The sequence below is a fragment of the Callorhinus ursinus genome, unplaced genomic scaffold (genome assembly GCF_003265705.2).
Source record: "Callorhinus ursinus isolate GAN/ISIS: 27379988/994484 unplaced genomic scaffold, GSC_fseal_2.0 scaffold5, whole genome shotgun sequence".
Taxonomy (NCBI): Eukaryota; Metazoa; Chordata; class Mammalia; order Carnivora; family Otariidae; genus Callorhinus; species Callorhinus ursinus.
The window spans coordinates 7,801,497-7,818,322 of record NW_027397067.1 but is presented as its reverse complement, the minus strand read 5'-3'; the positions used below and the strand labels follow the sequence as shown (position 1 = coordinate 7,818,322).

General features: G+C 34.6%; 1 protein-coding gene across 1 annotated transcript in view; it reads right to left on the bottom strand.

Moving 5' to 3' along the window:
- Positions 1-833: 833 nt before the first annotated feature.
- The window catches only part of LOC141372876 (uncharacterized), a 109,264-nt gene continuing 93,271 nt past the window's right edge, over positions 834-16,826 (bottom strand). Inside the window, exons 11-13 of the mRNA XM_073893464.1 lie at positions 14,546-14,723; positions 3,366-3,497; positions 834-2,470 (exon numbers count right to left, since the gene is read on the bottom strand). Of these exons, the coding sequence (XP_073749565.1) occupies positions 2,454-2,470; positions 3,366-3,497; positions 14,546-14,723 (327 nt within the window). The 3' untranslated portion in view covers positions 834-2,453. The remainder of the gene's footprint in view (positions 2,471-3,365; positions 3,498-14,545; positions 14,724-16,826) is intronic.

Genomic DNA, 16,826 nt, shown 5'->3' with positions numbered 1-16,826 from the left:
AAAGGTTTCATTCTTTTTTATGGCTGAGTAATATTCCATTATATATATATATGTGTGTGTGTGTGTGTGTGTGTGTGTGTGTGTGTGTGTATATACACCTTATATATATACCACATCTTTAACCATTCATCAGTCAACAGACACGGGTTCTTCCCATAGTTTGGCTATTGATAATGCTACTATAAATATTGGTGTTCATGTGCCCCTTCGAATTTGTATTTTTGTATCCTTTGAGTAAATGACTAGTAGTGTAATTGCTGGATCACAGGGTAGCTCTATTTTTAACTTTTTGAGAAACTTCCATACTGTTTGCCAGAGTGGCTGCCCCAATTTGCATTCCTACCAACAGTGTAAGAGGGTTCCTCTTTCTCTGCATCCTTGTCAACATCTGTCGATTCCTGACTTGTTAATTTTAGCCATTCTGACAAGGTATGAGGTTATATCTCATTGTAGCTCAATTTGTATTTCCCTGGTGATGAATGATGTTGAGCATCTTTTCATGTGTCTGTTGGCCATCTGCATGTCTTCTTTGGAAAAGTGTCTATTCATGTCTTCTGCCCATTTTTTAATTGTATTATTTATTTTGGGGGTGTTGAGTTTTATAAGTTATTTATATACTTTGGATACTAACCCTTTATCAGAGGAGTGCACTTGTTATGATGAGCACCAGGTGTCATATGGACATGTTGAATCAATATATTGTACACCTGAACCTGATATTATACTGTATATTAACTAACTAGAATTTAAATAAAAACTTAAAACAAAAAACAAAGGACTTACAAGTCTTTTTATAATGAATGAATAACAAATTTTATTTTTGTCTAGCATTTTCCTGAATGTTTCCCACATCTCATTTATCAGTTTTTAACCTTTTATTTTTGTGTGATTAATATTTATCTGGCTCACTAGAGTGTAAACTTCAAGAAGTCAGAGACCAAGTCCATTTTGCCCATCACTGTATTTGATAATTACATGAAAGAATGATTTGAAAAGGTTTATATTTATCATGAGGCCTAATTTTATCATTTTTCTTTCCAGCTTCATTCTAAAATTTATACTTTCCAATCCTTAAAAACTTCACAATGATATAAAAAATGGGGTTAAAATCCAAAACATATAAAGAACTGATATAACTCAATAACAGAAAAACAATCTGATTACAAAAGGGAAAGAATAAATAGACATTTCTTCCAGAAAAGATACCCAAATGCCAACAGTTACATAAAAAGATGCTCAATATCACTAATCATCAGGAAAGTGCAAATCAAGACAATGAGATATCACCTCATACCAGTGAGAATAGCTATCAACAAGAAGACAAGAGATGAGTGTTGGCGAGGATATGGAGAAAAGGGAACACTTGTGCACTGTTGGTGGGAATGTTTAAATTGTTAGCACCACTATGGCAAACAGTACGGAGATTCGTCAAAAAATTAAAAATAGGACTACCATATTATTCACCACTCCGCTTCTCAGTATGTATCCAAAGGAAATGAAAACAGGATATTGAAGAATATATGCACTTCCATGTTTACTGCGCATTATTCATTGTACCCAAGATATGGAAACAATCTAGGTGCCCATCAACAGATGAATAGATAAAGAAGATGTGAAAGACATGAGAAAGAAGGAAATCCCATCATTTGCAACAACATGGATGGACCTTGAGAAAATTATGTTAAGCGCGATAAGTCAGACAAAGACAAATACTATATCACTTATATGTGGAATCTAAAAAAAGCTAAACTTATAAAAACAGAAAGAAAAATGGTGGTTACAAGGGCTTGAAGGTCAGGGGTCAGATTAGAAGAGATGTTTAAGGGTACAAACTTGCAACTAGTAGGTAAATAAGACCTAAAGATCTAATGTACAGTAGAGTGATTATAGGTGACAATTTTGTATTATAAACATCAAACTTGCTAAGAGACTAGATCTCAATTATTCCCATTACAAAAGAAAGATAATTATGTGATGTGATAGAGGTGCACTGTTGCATATATATTGCATAGCACAATATATAAATATATTAAATCAATGTATGGTACACCTTAAATGTAAAAACGTTTAACAATGGTAACATTTTTAAGATGTTTTTACCAGAACAGACAAATATTCATAGGATATATAGAAGATTTCCTCTTCAGCATTTTGTTACTCATAAAAAACTATCTATTTCTAGGAATTTCAGCTAGTATGTTACTTTCAACCAAGTCAAATTTTACTTGAGGTGGCCATCCCAGATTTAGGTGCCATTACTTCCTGACACAAGATTGAGTTTTTCTTCTGTGAAAAATTTTAACTAAGCACATGTTCCTCATGCAGTGTGATTTGTCACACTGTTCCATGGAAATATAAAACTGGGCCTGGTCCAATGCAGCAAGAATCAAAAGGCTAATTTCTCTTCCCTCTGGTTGATGTGATAGTATCATAAGGTTGTCAGCAAGACACATCTATTTTCTGTTACTATCTGAAAGAAAAGAGAGCATACCCAATTACTAATTTTCAAAAAGCACTTTTTAAAAGGTAATATTATAATTTATCTGTCTCTCAAAATGGGTTTTTTTTTCAAAAGTGGTCCAGAGACAGTGGTCCAATATTTCATTTTACCCAAAGATTACTAGATTCTGATGCACAGAATTTGTTAGATATCATTCATACTTCCCAGAAAGTAATACATTTAAGAACACAAAAACGATCAAACAAACTAAGAGATAGAAACTAAAAATACAAACCTCTGAGGCCTACAGTACTTTATTCATGCCTTAGTTTCTGCATCAGAGAAACAGATTATTTTTTGTTGTTACTTAGACTTTGGTGAGAATTTGCTGTTATTCATAAAATACATTCATAAAATATTTTGTATATGATAGTACAAATATGATGTTATAATTTAATAATTTCTTCTTACCAAGTCATTGTTGTAGAGTCATTGAATTCAAGGTAAAGAAATAAACACATTTTAATATATATGTGTTTTTTTGGTAAAGATTTACTTTTTTATTTAAGAGAGAGAGCAAGCACATGAGCATGGGGAGGGGGAGGGACAGAGGGAAAGAATCTTAAGCAGACTCCCTGTTGAGCGCAGAGCCCCTCAAAGGGCTCAATCTCACGACCCTGAGATCATGACCTGAGCTGAAATCAAGAGTTGGATGCTCAACCGACTAAGCCACCCAGGCACCCCTATACATGTATTCTTTGCAATATAAAACCAAAGCATAAAAAAGCAAGGTAACGGCTTAAAAGCAAATTCATGGGGGAATAATATACCCTATATTTTAAAAATAATTTGATGTTCCTCCTGAGGTGGTCACAAAGAAGCAGTGCAGACAAACCAAAGAAGGGGGTGGGAGACCGTTGCTTACTTGCAGCTGAAGAAAGTAAGGAACACTTGGCCTCAGATTCTGGTAGTGTTTCTTGCTGGTTTTTTGACTCATGGATTTTTTCCTCCTCTTGGCTGGCTGTTGCTGACATACCCATTGGGTTTTCTCTGCCAACTGAAATTAAGATTTTAAAAGATGCAATCCTCCCAAAATCACTTGTTTCTTCTCAGAAAACTCACCATATGTTCAGCTATGCAAGTTTAAGTTTTGCTATTGTCTCCATTTCAATGCCTAGTCAAATCTTTTCACTCTGCATTACAGTTAGCAGAAAATGACTTTTTATTCTTAGCAGCAGGCTGTGCATGAATGATATTCCTATAAAATATATTCACTACTTTGTAAATCCAAGCAATAATTTAACACCACAGTATGAATCAAATAACTTATTCAAGATGTTTTTCTTATAGATTCTAAGCAGAAACTCCTTTGATAATCTGGTACTTTGCCTTTCTTGGAAGGGGAAACTGACTAAAACATCACTCAAACAACACTTAATGTTACCTTACTGAAATATGAAAATCAAATAAATATACATATACATATAAATGAAGAAAACATTAGCTATTTTTCTGCCTTTTATTTAGAAGCAAGTGTTTTGGTATTTTGTTCAGGAATAGATATCTCCAGCCTACCTCAGTAATGATTCTAATTTTATAGCTCATGAATGCTATTTGTGTTTAGGATTTCATAGTTTAAGTTGTTTATGTTTCATTCTTAGAGTTCAGCCATAGTTAGAAACCTCATCAGCAACAAAAAAAATTATATAGTTGTCTGATTTTATACAATAATAAATAATAGCAGCAACTTCTTAATGCCATAATTACAGTCAATAATTTAAGATGACCCATAAAATATATGTTGGCATGAGAAGGCATAATGATCTCATAAGTATGGTTAACAGAAATCAGCAACACTTAATCATATAGAGTGATGGCAATGACTATACAACACTGGTGTCCAAAGAACCGCCCGTGATCATATTGTCGTATATATCTCCTTATAATTATTTGATGCTATATAATTTCAGACAAAAATAATCTTTTAAACACCAAACTCTGTAAAACATAAATTTTTCCATATGGGTTATCTACAATGCAATGCTTAGACACTGGAGATTGACACTAATAAAGGAACTTTAAAATATTAAAAAGATCAGAAATAACTAGAAATATGTCCACTGAGGGTAAATGAACACTTAAAGAGGAAAGAATAAAAAAGATTCCTAAATATAATTCAGCATCCATTTTCTTATAATCCATTAAGGGACCCATAGTTTAGGGACTACATTATTTACAAATAATATAGAAATCCAGGATTTACAGAGAGAAAATAAACTCTTTCCCAGGCACTGCCATAAACATAAGAATAAATCAATGCACAACACATGGTTTTGACATTGATGAGGTTACAGCCCAGAGATAGAACACACAAACAATTCCCTCTGGTATATACTGATGAGTTCTATAACATACACAAGTGCAGAATGGGCTGCACAACAGAGTCAGCCTAAGCAGACTGTAAAATGGGAACAAGCATTTCTTATCTCTCTATCCTCCCACACTGGCTTTTCAAGATTCTACCTCATCCTGAAAAATGAATGTCAATATATGTTTATAAACACAACAGTTGTCTTAATAGTAGGAAATTTAGGACCTGGAAGATATTTTCTGGAAAGGTCATCCCAGATGTTCCTATCCTTTTATATAGAACACTGACCATCTTGGCCTTTGAGCCATGTGGGTCACAGCTGGAGGTCCAAAATCCAGGTACAAAATGGTCATCCAATGGATTCAGAGCCTACTCTGAACTGGAGTAACTCTTCCCAGTGTACTTTCTTTGCCTCACTTTCACAATTTAAAAAGGAATTTGAAGATTTATCAAACACAATATAAAATAAAACCTGTGATGAAGGTGAAAGAAACAGAAATATCCAGCTGGAATTGAATGATTACTTTGTTCACTTCAGATAGTGTCTCATTGTATCCAAAAGTTTAGTAGTACCAAGATCAGCCAGACAGAAAGGCTATAACTACAAAAAGTGAACTTTTAAAAAACTGTTGGTTTATTGAATACCAGGTATTTAAAAAGTAAGATAAGCTAAACACAATAGTAATGTGCCATGCTGTATGAAACAAATATCTAAATCCATAAAATCTATTCTCTTATCTGAAATGTATTTTGTCATACTTTTCTACATAAGATCATAATGTACATATTCAGGATCTGATGAATTGGGTATATGACAGTATTTCATTTATGTTTTGAAACTTGAATGATCTTAGCAGACTAGTATGAAGTGGAAATGAATTTTCTAAACATACTTTAATAAAAACTTCCACAAGACTTCAACCTGAAAGAAATTCCTCTTATTGTAATAAAAATGTACTTCTAAACCATACCTTCAGTTCTGCATTATTTACTGATACCTGAACCTCATGGTTTGTATACAGAAGGTGGCTAATACCATAAAACTGGGCTGGAATTCAAGCAAGAGGAGGCAAACTTTAAGCATAATTTTAAGTCTCAGTTATGATACTTATAAAACTTAGATATGTTCACTGTTACCTAAATGCTCTAAAAAAGAAACAGTGCATTAAAGTTAATGGAAAGTCACTAGTTATATTGATCCAACATTCTTCAAATAATAACAAGCACATTGTGTTGATATTACATGGAATTATAAGGGTGGACTTATTATCTGGAACAATGGGAATAAATAGAGCTTCCAAATAATCCATTGAGAACCTTCTCCATGGGCTCAGTATAATAACTGATTGTGTAAGCACATGCAGTCAGATCTCACACTTTCTCCTGCATACAGGGTTCATAGTACTGTGAATGTAGATTCATGAATAAGAGAATAAAGAGGTTTAGAGGTTTTGCTGCACAAGCTAATTCAGCTAAATGGTAGTAGGAACAATGACTTTTATTATAAATTCTTAAGACACTATTAAACCAAATTTTAACCAAATTGTAGATAAAGAAACCAAGTCACAGAGAAGTTAAATTATTTGTCCAAAGTTATTAAAAGAGGGAATGAGAAGATGTCTCCCCAGGGATCTAGCAACTCTGTTTAAGTTATGAAAGATACACCATGATGAATTAAAGCAGAAACTAATGAAACTGAAAACAGGAATTCAATAGAAAAAAAATCAGTGTACCAAAATCTGATTCTTTGAAAAGATCAATAAAATTAATAAGTCTCTAATCAGGCTAACTAAGAAAAAAAAAGATGAAAGAACATAAATTATGAACATTAGAAATGAAAGAGAGGACATCATTACAGATCCTATGGACATTAAAAGGATATAAAGGAATACTATCAACAACTCTATGCTTTCAAATTTGATAACCTAGATGAAATGGACCAATTCCCTGAAAGATACAATTTGCCAAAACTCACACAAGAAGAAATAGACAAAATGAATAGTCTTAAATCTATTAAGGAAACTGAATCAATATCAAATAATCTTCTAAAACAGAAAGCACTTGGCCCAAACAGGTTCACTGGTGAATTTTACACCAAAAATTTAAGGGAGAAATTATACCAATTCTCTACAATCTCTTTCAGAGGATAGAAAAAGAGGGAATACTTCCTAACTCATTCTATGAGGTCAATATTGTCCTAATACCAAAAACCAGACAAAGACATCACAAGAAAAAAAACTATAGACCAATACTTCTGATGAACATAGATGGAAAGATCCTCAACAAAATATTAGCAAGTTGAATCCAACAATCAATAAAAAGATTAATATAATAAGACCAAGTGGGATTTATCTCAGATATGTGAGGCTGGCTCAACATTCAAAAATCAATTAATGTAAGGATTTTTAGGTCAATTAAAATATTCTTTGGATACCATACTGATGGATATATGCCATTATACATTTGTCCAAACCCATAGAATGTGCAATACTGAGTGAACCAAAATGTTACCTACAAACTCTGAATAATTATGATATGTCAATGTAGGTTCATCAATTGTAATAAATGTACCATCTGGTGGGGAATTTTGATGGGGAAGTTTATGCACTTGTGGGGCAGGAGATATATGGGAAATCTCTATACCTTCCCCTCAATTTTTCTTGAACCTCAAACTGTTCTTTAAAAAAAAAATCTTAAAAAAATCTTGCTGAAAAAAAATTCACCATGAGAAACTCTTCCCTTCTTTAATAATCATAGCCACAAATACTTGTATAGCACTTACTGAGTATCAGGCACTATTATAAACATTTTATATATATTAACTCATGTAAGTCACGCACCAGCACTGATGTAAGACATCTTTCATTCTCATTTTATAGAGAATGGACATTTGATACAAGTGCTGTCAAAGCATACCAGCTAGTAAGAGGCCTAAGCAGGATGTGGATAACGAGTAGTCTAGTCTCAGCCTATGAGTCAAATACCCTTACTTCTCTACCCTGCTGCACTTTTAAGCCTCTAGCTGTTTGGTGTGTGAACCCAGTCAACAAGATTGGGTCATCACAGGCAGGGCAGAGCAGTGACCTCCATGTGATTGTGAGCCTTACCAGACCAACCAGTGTATATATATATATATATTTATATCAAGTGCAGGTGTGTCTAAGGCCAGAGCCATGATTCAGGGGTACATGCTTGGGGACAACAGGTAACTTCCCCACAGAAAGGTCTCTACTGAAGTCTCCTGAAATGCAACCTTACTATGCTCTTCCTATAATGATCTCTTCCCCTATCCAAGTCCCTTTATTGCTAAGGGTGCCTGGCAATTTCAACTCTACCTTCCTGAAAACTATGAAGAAAAGTTAATGTTGTTTAAAACAAAACAAAACAAAAACCTGGTGATGGGTATTAAAGAGGGCATGTACTGCATGGAGCACTGAGTGTTACACTCAGTAACTGTTACACTGTTACACTGTTTGTTACACTCCCAAACAATGAATCATGGAACACTACATCAAAAACTGATGATGTAATGTATGGTGATTAACATAACATAATAAAAAAACTAATGATGTAATGTATGGTGAATAACATAACATAATAATAAAAAAATAATTAAAAAAAACCTACAGAGCCAGGCTGCTCTATATCTGTATTGAAATACAAACAACTGAAAACTCTCAACAGTTTAAAGGGGATATTTTTTGTTGTTCTTGGTATAGGGCAGGCTCAACCTATCATACATACATATATTTACGTGTGTGTGTGTGTGTGTGTGTGTGTGTGTGTGTGTGTGTATTCTGGTTAGACAAGGTTCTAAAAACAATGAAGTGATTTGGGGAACTACTATAACTTTTAAGTAAACATTCTGCTGCTCTTCACAAAACTCTCTAAGATAGCATTCCTTAACACCTGAGTCATTGTTCCCTTTGAAAACTAAAGGTCATGAGCTTCTTCCCACGTCAGCTGCACACTTATGTATATTTGCCCATAATTTATTTACTCAAAATATGTTTACTCAATTTCAAAAGGTTCACATACTCACACTAAAAGTTCTTACTGTAATGCATGCTTTTATTCTCATTTACAGATGACAAAACAGAGGTTCAAGATGTTAATTAACTTAATTAGGAACATACTGCTAGCACATGAAAATAAAACCCAAACATTCCTAGCATAAACTCTCACTCATTTTATGCTACATCATTCATTTGTTCAAAAATCTACTCTGAGCCAGGCACTGCACTGCATACTGGGGATATAACAGACCCAACATTACTGTTTAGTACTCAATGATCAGGAAAGTTTCAACAAATGCCACAAGATAGCTTGTAACTCAGTATACAGGAGGGGCCTCGGGAGCATTTAAAGTCCATGCTAGTCATCAAAAGGCCAACATTTACAGACAAACTTCAAAAGGGTTTGGGTTATATTCTCTCAACTGAACATCCTATAAGATGTTAAGTTCTCATAGACATCATACAAATTCCTAAGAACTCCAAACTTACTGAAAATCCATTTTGGTGACTTATTTTCCACTGTTACGAGAAATAACAGGACCCAATAATTTGTTAGTTTTCTGCTCCATATCTGGTTCAAGAGTTTCACATACTTTAAATGGAAAGGTTTGGAAGGAGAGTGTCAGCAAGTTCAGAAAGCTCAAAGACAAGTCCTACTTTAGCAAGAAATTTTTATGTATTTGAGTTAGAAAAACCTATTCTTTCTTTCTTCCTGTGTTTCCTTTGCTTTCACACAGAATACTTCACTTCTGACCCTTCTAATCACCAAATGTGTAGGAGATTTTGCCATACCAAAGAGCTCTGCAACACCAGCTGGGTGTCCTACAATTTAATTCAATTCTGACGCTATCTACCTGGAGACAGCATCAGATCTCACAGATTAAGGACTCAGTTCCAGAAGACCATCCCTCTCTTCAGATGCTAATCCCAAGTCCAGGTTGTTAACTGTGCTTCTGACCAATCAGCTGTAAATCGAAGATTCCTACAACCCCTCCTCAAGTTCAGTTAATTTGCTGGAGCAGCTCACAGAACTCAAGGAAATACTTATGTTTCCCAATTTACTAAAGGATATGACAAAGCATATCAATAATAGTCAGATGAAAAGATACACAACGTGAGGTCTAGGAGAGCCCTGAGTGCAGGCACTTCTGTCCCCATTGAGTTGGGGTACCTCACCCTCCCAGTATGTAAATGTGTTCACTGATCTGGAAGCTCCTCAAACCCCATACTATTGGGATTTTATGGAGGCTTACTCACAGGCATGATCAATTTTTAACTCCATGCCAAGCTTTTCTCCTGTCTGTGAAGGATGGAGGGATAGAGTTAAAAATACCAAGCTTTGAATCATGGCTTGGTTTTCCAGGGGCCCACCCAGAGGCACCTCATTAGAACAAAAGATGTTTGTCATACTCTTATCACTTAGAAATTTACAAGGGTTTTAGGAGTTCTGTGCAGGAACCAGAGTAGGGGGTGGGTGGCAGATATCAATATATTTTCTATTATCTCACACTGTTCTCTAAATCTTTTGTTACACCTTTGTTTACCTGATCTGGCAGGAAATTCAGTACTACCCTTAAAAGTAAGAGAAATTGTGGATAAAAGTAAAGACAAATAGCCACACAAAACAGAATTTTCAATGGTGCATATCAATACAGCAAACATGAGCCTTTGTACAGCAACCATTCTTTGTGCTTTCTTCTTGTTGAAATGTGCACAGCCTAATGACTAACTAGAGTCAAAATAAATCCCATAAAGGAGTTGTTGCAACCAATTCTGCAGCTACGCTTTTCATTAAAGTCCAGGGAAATCCTGTATACAGGATTTCTTTAACATCGTGGTACATGTCTTGTGAAAATGGGGAAGTATTACTAGAAAGTGTATTTTGAATAAATGTTTTTTTTATTGTGCTTCCATACCTTTCCTCAGAAATCCTAGGATTCGTGATGTTTCAATAAAATTTCCAAAGCAATATCTCCAGCATTAAAATAGGAAGTTGCCTCAGTATATTTAGCAATAATACCTTTAGGTTAACATTTCTTGGAACAGTCTACTTCTGTACAAATGTTGGCATTTATGATACTGGTGATGAGGTTCCCTATATCAATGAGAACTTCTTGGTCAATCTGGGTGTCTACAACAGCAGAGAGAGAGAAAACTACTAGGCAAACTTTCAGTGTCAACTTTTTCCAAGATTCTGAGAATACTAACAGGTTACATATAGAATACACTACCTCAAGATAACCTGAACCCTGACTATGTCAACCACAGCCACAAAAGATCAGCTAACTTGTAATAATGTTCCAAGGCTTGCTTGAAGGCCGTATCAACAAGTGTCTTCATATATATTAATACCACTTCCTACAAAATGGGTTCTCTGCCTTTAATTCTATTAATTGCTTCTTCCCACTGAATCCATGAGAGACAGAATCTTACCCCTCACTTGTCCATGTCTCTATCCAGGCTCTTGAAATCTCATACAATGACAAGATACATAATGAGCCATATATAACATACTGGGCTAAAACATCACATCAATGCAAAGTGGTGTTGTAGTCATTTTTACAGATTAAAAATAATCAGTGAGAAGGTATGGAGCTAAGAATTTTAAGTTTCCTTTTAATTTGAAAGTCTATAATCCTTTGGAATAAGTCCTTCAGGGGTAGCAATCTTTATAGAGCTGAGGTCTACAGCTTTATAGTATGTTTGAAAATCTTTCCATTCATTTTTTAAATGAAAGAGATACTTGCAATGAATGTCTAGTACTCACTTGGAACTTCCATAACCTAACACACAAAATTCCATGATTATCCTCCTGGGTTAATCCAGATAGGAACAGCTTGGTGATCACAGGAATTTGCATCTAATAAGGACAATTTATAAGATCTCAATTTGATAAATGATAGCCCAAGGTCAGGCCAAGAGGAACCTCTCTGTAGCCAGGACAAATAGGAGCCTCTAGGCAACTCCTCACAGGATTAACAACTAGTGCCAAAATATACTTCTCATTTCTGAGACTGCTAGAGTCACTATGGGACATTCAGATTTAAGAAGTCTATTGTTATTGAAATTGAGGGAATACTTTCACCTCTGGTAATTTATGCTAGGACAAAATTTCAGTTCAGTGTAAAAATATGTATGTACATGAATGATCATCCCCCCAAAAAAACACAATAAAATAGCCAACATTAAGGGATTGGTTAAATAATTTGTGGTAAATGCATTAATAAAATTCACTTGAAAATATGGTACAAATCTATGAGTATTGATGAAAATCATTTGTTTTAAGTAAAAAAGCATATAAAATTGTTTTTTATATATAGGACTGAAGCCCTATATTTTGTTAAAAATAATGCTTTTAGGAGCACCTGAGTGGCTCAGTCAGTTAAGCATCTGCCTCACATCAGGCTTTTTGCTCACTAGGGAGCCTGCTTCTCCCTCTCACTCTGCTGCTCCCTCTGCTTGTGCTCTCTCTCTCTCTCTCTCAAATAAATAAAAATTAAAAAAAATATATATATATAATTTTAGTATACCTAGAGAAGGTAGATAAATATATACAACACACACTTCCATAGAAAAAAGTCGTGAAAAAATATACATCAAAATGCAAATAGTTTTTATCTCTAGACAGATTTCCACATGAGTATATTTTCAGAATTTTCCACAATTTCATGCATTATTTATTTAATAAAAATGATAAAGGGGAAAAGAAATTATATGAACAGATTACAGACATCTATCAATCTAGCATTAGAAGACTTAGTCTCATCCCTACTGGCTATATGCTTTTAAAGTTAATTCACAGGGCGCCTGGGTGGCTCAGATGGTTAAGCGTCTGCCTTCGGCTCAGGTCATGATCCTGGGGTCCTGGGATCGAGTCCCGCATCGGGCTCCCTGCTCCTTGGGAGCCTGCTTCTCCCTCTGCCTCTCTCTCTCTCTCTCATGAATAAATAAATAAAAATCTTTAAAAAAAATAAAGTTAATTCACAATCACAGGGGATATTCAATTTTTTTAAACATACTATCAAATAATAAAAGTCAATTTTCAAAAGACCATAAGAAGTAATTTACCTATTTTCCAAAGGGAGATTAAATGATAGAACTCATGTTTCTCAGTGTCTGGCTTAAAATAACTGCCTACAAATGTTAGGTATTATTACTGAAACAAGAACTTTCATATACATTTACCTGCTTGATCCCCACCAGCTCTGCTGGGGAGATAGGGCAGGTATCACTGTTACCCTGGTTACAAAGACATAGAAACCAAAGCTCTCTGATGTTAGTTGGCTTAACTAAGATCATACAGCTGGTAAATAGAGAAGAAAACTCAAATCATCCATGCTCTTTAATGCCTGTAAAAAAAAGAATGACTTCTTTTCTATTGGTACCAATACCTAAGGTTGACAAACCTGGTCTTTTATTATTTGTCTCTTATGTATTGCCACAAATTATTTTTTCTTCTACTTATCTTTTTTTCTAATTATTGCTATCTCTGCTTTCTCATCTTTTCTTCACTGCTCCTTCCTTTGTATTAGTTCTCCTTTCTTCCTGTGCTTTTCCAGCATGGTTGTTGTACCCTGATAGCTATTTCTTATGGCTTTTTCTTCTACTCCACCCTGTATCTTCCTGCTCTTAAGTCATCTGTTTCCCTGCTGTGTGCCAGAGACAGATGGCATACCCACTTTGCTGAGTAGGTGTGTCACTCTGGAAAAACAGAGGGTAGAGGGAGTGGTGATATGGATGGCAGTAAGTTAAGATGTATTAATCCAACAATTTGCAAATTTTTAAATATGGCACCTAACGGCTGAGAAGGAATAGAGGCAGATAGCATAAAGAACAGGGCCAGATATATCATCATGTTAAATCAAGCTCTTATTTAAACTATCTTCAGTAGGATATCAGTAGGATATTATAGATAGATAGATAGGTAGATAGATAGATAGATAGATAGATAGATAGATAGATAGATAGATATAATGTTATAGATATAAAGTACAGGTAGATTTTGATAAGCAAAGAGAAGTTAAATAAGAGTCAGACTGACTAAGAAAGTCATCTAGATTTTGATTAAGCCAAAGTCCATGGGACTACATCAGGCAAAAATTAGATAGCAAACTAAATTTGCAGATAATTTAAGAACACAATGGAGTTACCTCATTAATCTTTGTGTTCAAGCAAATACATTCTAAGCTTAAATTGTTTAAATAGTCTACAGACCCTCACTAAAATTGGCTAGAGAATCTGATCTTAGATATGAGAGAAATCAGTTTCAAAATATTCACATTTCTGTCCTATCCTTATACTTTTTTCCAAATCCTATTTTAATTCAAATCTCATTTAAAATGATCTTTTTTCTATCTCATTTTATATTGTGAACATTAAAAATTAATAGCAATGAAACTGAGAATATTTCTAATAGTCCCATCCCCTCACAGTGTATATGGAGATATCATTAAATAACAAAATGCACACATGTACACACACATATACAATGCACAAACAAATTTTAAAACTATAAAGGAGCTTAATATAGTAAAAACTCTATATATAACATAAACATCTGAAATTTTGGGATAAATTATCTTCAAAATCTTTTTCACTGCTTCTAAAATAACAACAAAGTCTAATAGCAGAGATACGCTTAGTAAAAACGTGATGAAATTATCAGGCACAAAATATCACAAAGCAAACCAAAATGGAAGTATCTCAAAGTAAACGTACATTTGATGACCTGTGGATAGAAGAAAACATTCCCATTCTTAGTATAAATAATTGGTTTTGCCTGTCCATCTGGCTGAAGTCCAACAAACAATCCTGGGCTTTTCATGGATTCCAGGCTTATAGATGCATTTTCCAAGTTCTTCTTAATTTTAAAATGACAGTCAGTATCTCCTGTACCCTGTGATCAATATAATATGATTGCATAAATATAAACAAACACCAAAGGGCAGAATTTAAAACCAGTCACTTCACAAGAATATAATTTTGCTTCATTCTCAAATCCTCATGACGAATACAGAACATTTATACATATATTGCATTAGGTGCTTTGTTCTGTTCCATAAGATCCAGGAACAGAGACCAGGTGTTTGGCTGAGGCAAGGGTGTATGCCTTGGACAAAAGGCTCTGAGTAACAGAGGAGCTTCAACTAAGGAGAGTGCAGTGTATGCTCTGTATTTCATTTCAGAGTTACTAACCTCTCTAGGTGAAAAGAGAATACTAAAATGTGAAATTTTCCTTTTGAAAAATACTCCAAGGTAATGAAAAAGAGGGTAATTCTCACCATATGTCCATTTACATTTAAATATAAACCAATTTTCTGTGCTATTCCACATTTTCTGAATTGAAATTTTTTAGATTTTGTTTATTTGAGAGAGAGAATTTGCAAAAGTGGTGGGGTGGGCAGGGGAAGAGGGAGAAGCTGACTTTCTGCTGAGCAGGGAGCCAGACATGCAGGGCTCATCCCAGGACCCTGAGATCATGACCTAAGCCGAAGGCAGATGCTTAACCAACTAAGCCACCAAGGCACCCCTCTGAATTGAATTTTTACCAGTAAATAGACTTCACATAAATTACTCAAAGACTGTGTAACAAAACATTCAAGAATTAAGTGCCGAGGCATAATCTACATACCCTTCAGATCATCAAAATCATCTCTCTCCTTTTTAAAGACATATATCTTCTAATATTAGAAAATAATTCACCTTTTTCACCTTTAAGTGCTTTAAAAAAGTATTCTTATAAGATTTAGGAGTTCTAAAAAATAAGTTTGTGAAAATTAAAATTTTCAAAGCAACTATTTTTTTATTTGTAAAAGATAATTATATTTTGATCTCTACCCTCAAATGTGAGCTTCTTTTAGGTGAGAACCAAGTGTCTGTTGTCTGTTTCTCTCTCACAATATAAATATGACTCTTGTGTTCTTGTTATGGGTACAGTAAAACTCTGGCTTTGATTTGTTCATAGCCAAGTAGAGCACATAACCATACATACTACTACTACTACTACTAATAATAATAATAATAATAATAATGGGATAATAATGGACTCCTTGGGTTTAAAGAGAAAAAAAGGACCTAAGCTCAGGAGAATCAGGAAGGGCTTTCTGGAAAAGGTGAAGCTGAGTTAGTGCTACATAAGAACTAAACTAAGTAGAGGAAAGTGAGGGGTAGGAGGTAGGGAATTTCAGGCACGGGGCAGCATCAACAAAGGCCAAGAGGCAATAAGCAGTATGGTATGTATATGAACAAGCTTCTTGATGTTCTTGAGCAACAGAGAGAGGAAGGTGAATCCAGAAAGGTAGGATCAGTTTGTAGGCAACATAGAAAGTCTAGCCTTATCTTAGACCATGGGAGCCACTGAAGGATTTTAACTAGAGGAGTGATAGAGACAGATCTTAAATTATTTTCAGATAATTTCTTTAATGCCCCTTTAATGGCCCTCTAATACTCATTATCTACCCAATCAGTTACATAACCCTTTGTGGTTTTCCAGCAATGATTAGCAGATTCTTAATTCTTGCCTGTTCTTCAAGTATGCACCTCTGGAGCTCCCTTTAATATTATTTCTTAGAGGAGAGATCACAACCAACACCAAAGAAATACAAATAATTATAAGAACATATTATGAGCAACTCTATGCCAGCAAATTAGATAACCTGGAAGAAATGGGTGCATTCCTAGAGATGTATCAACTACCAAAATTGAACCAGGAAGAAATAGAAAACCTGAACAGACCTATAACCACTAAGGAAATTGAAACAGTCATCAAAAATCTCCCAAGAAACAAAAGCCCAGGGCCAGATGGCTTCCCAGGGGAATTCTATCAGACATTTCAAGAAGAATTAATACCTATTCTCCTGAAACTGTTCCAAAAAATAGAAATGGAAGGGAAACTTCCAAACTCATTTTATGAGGCCAGCATTACCTTGATCCCAAAACCAGACAAAGATCCCATCAAAAAAGAGAATTACGGACCAATATCCTTGATGAACATGGATGC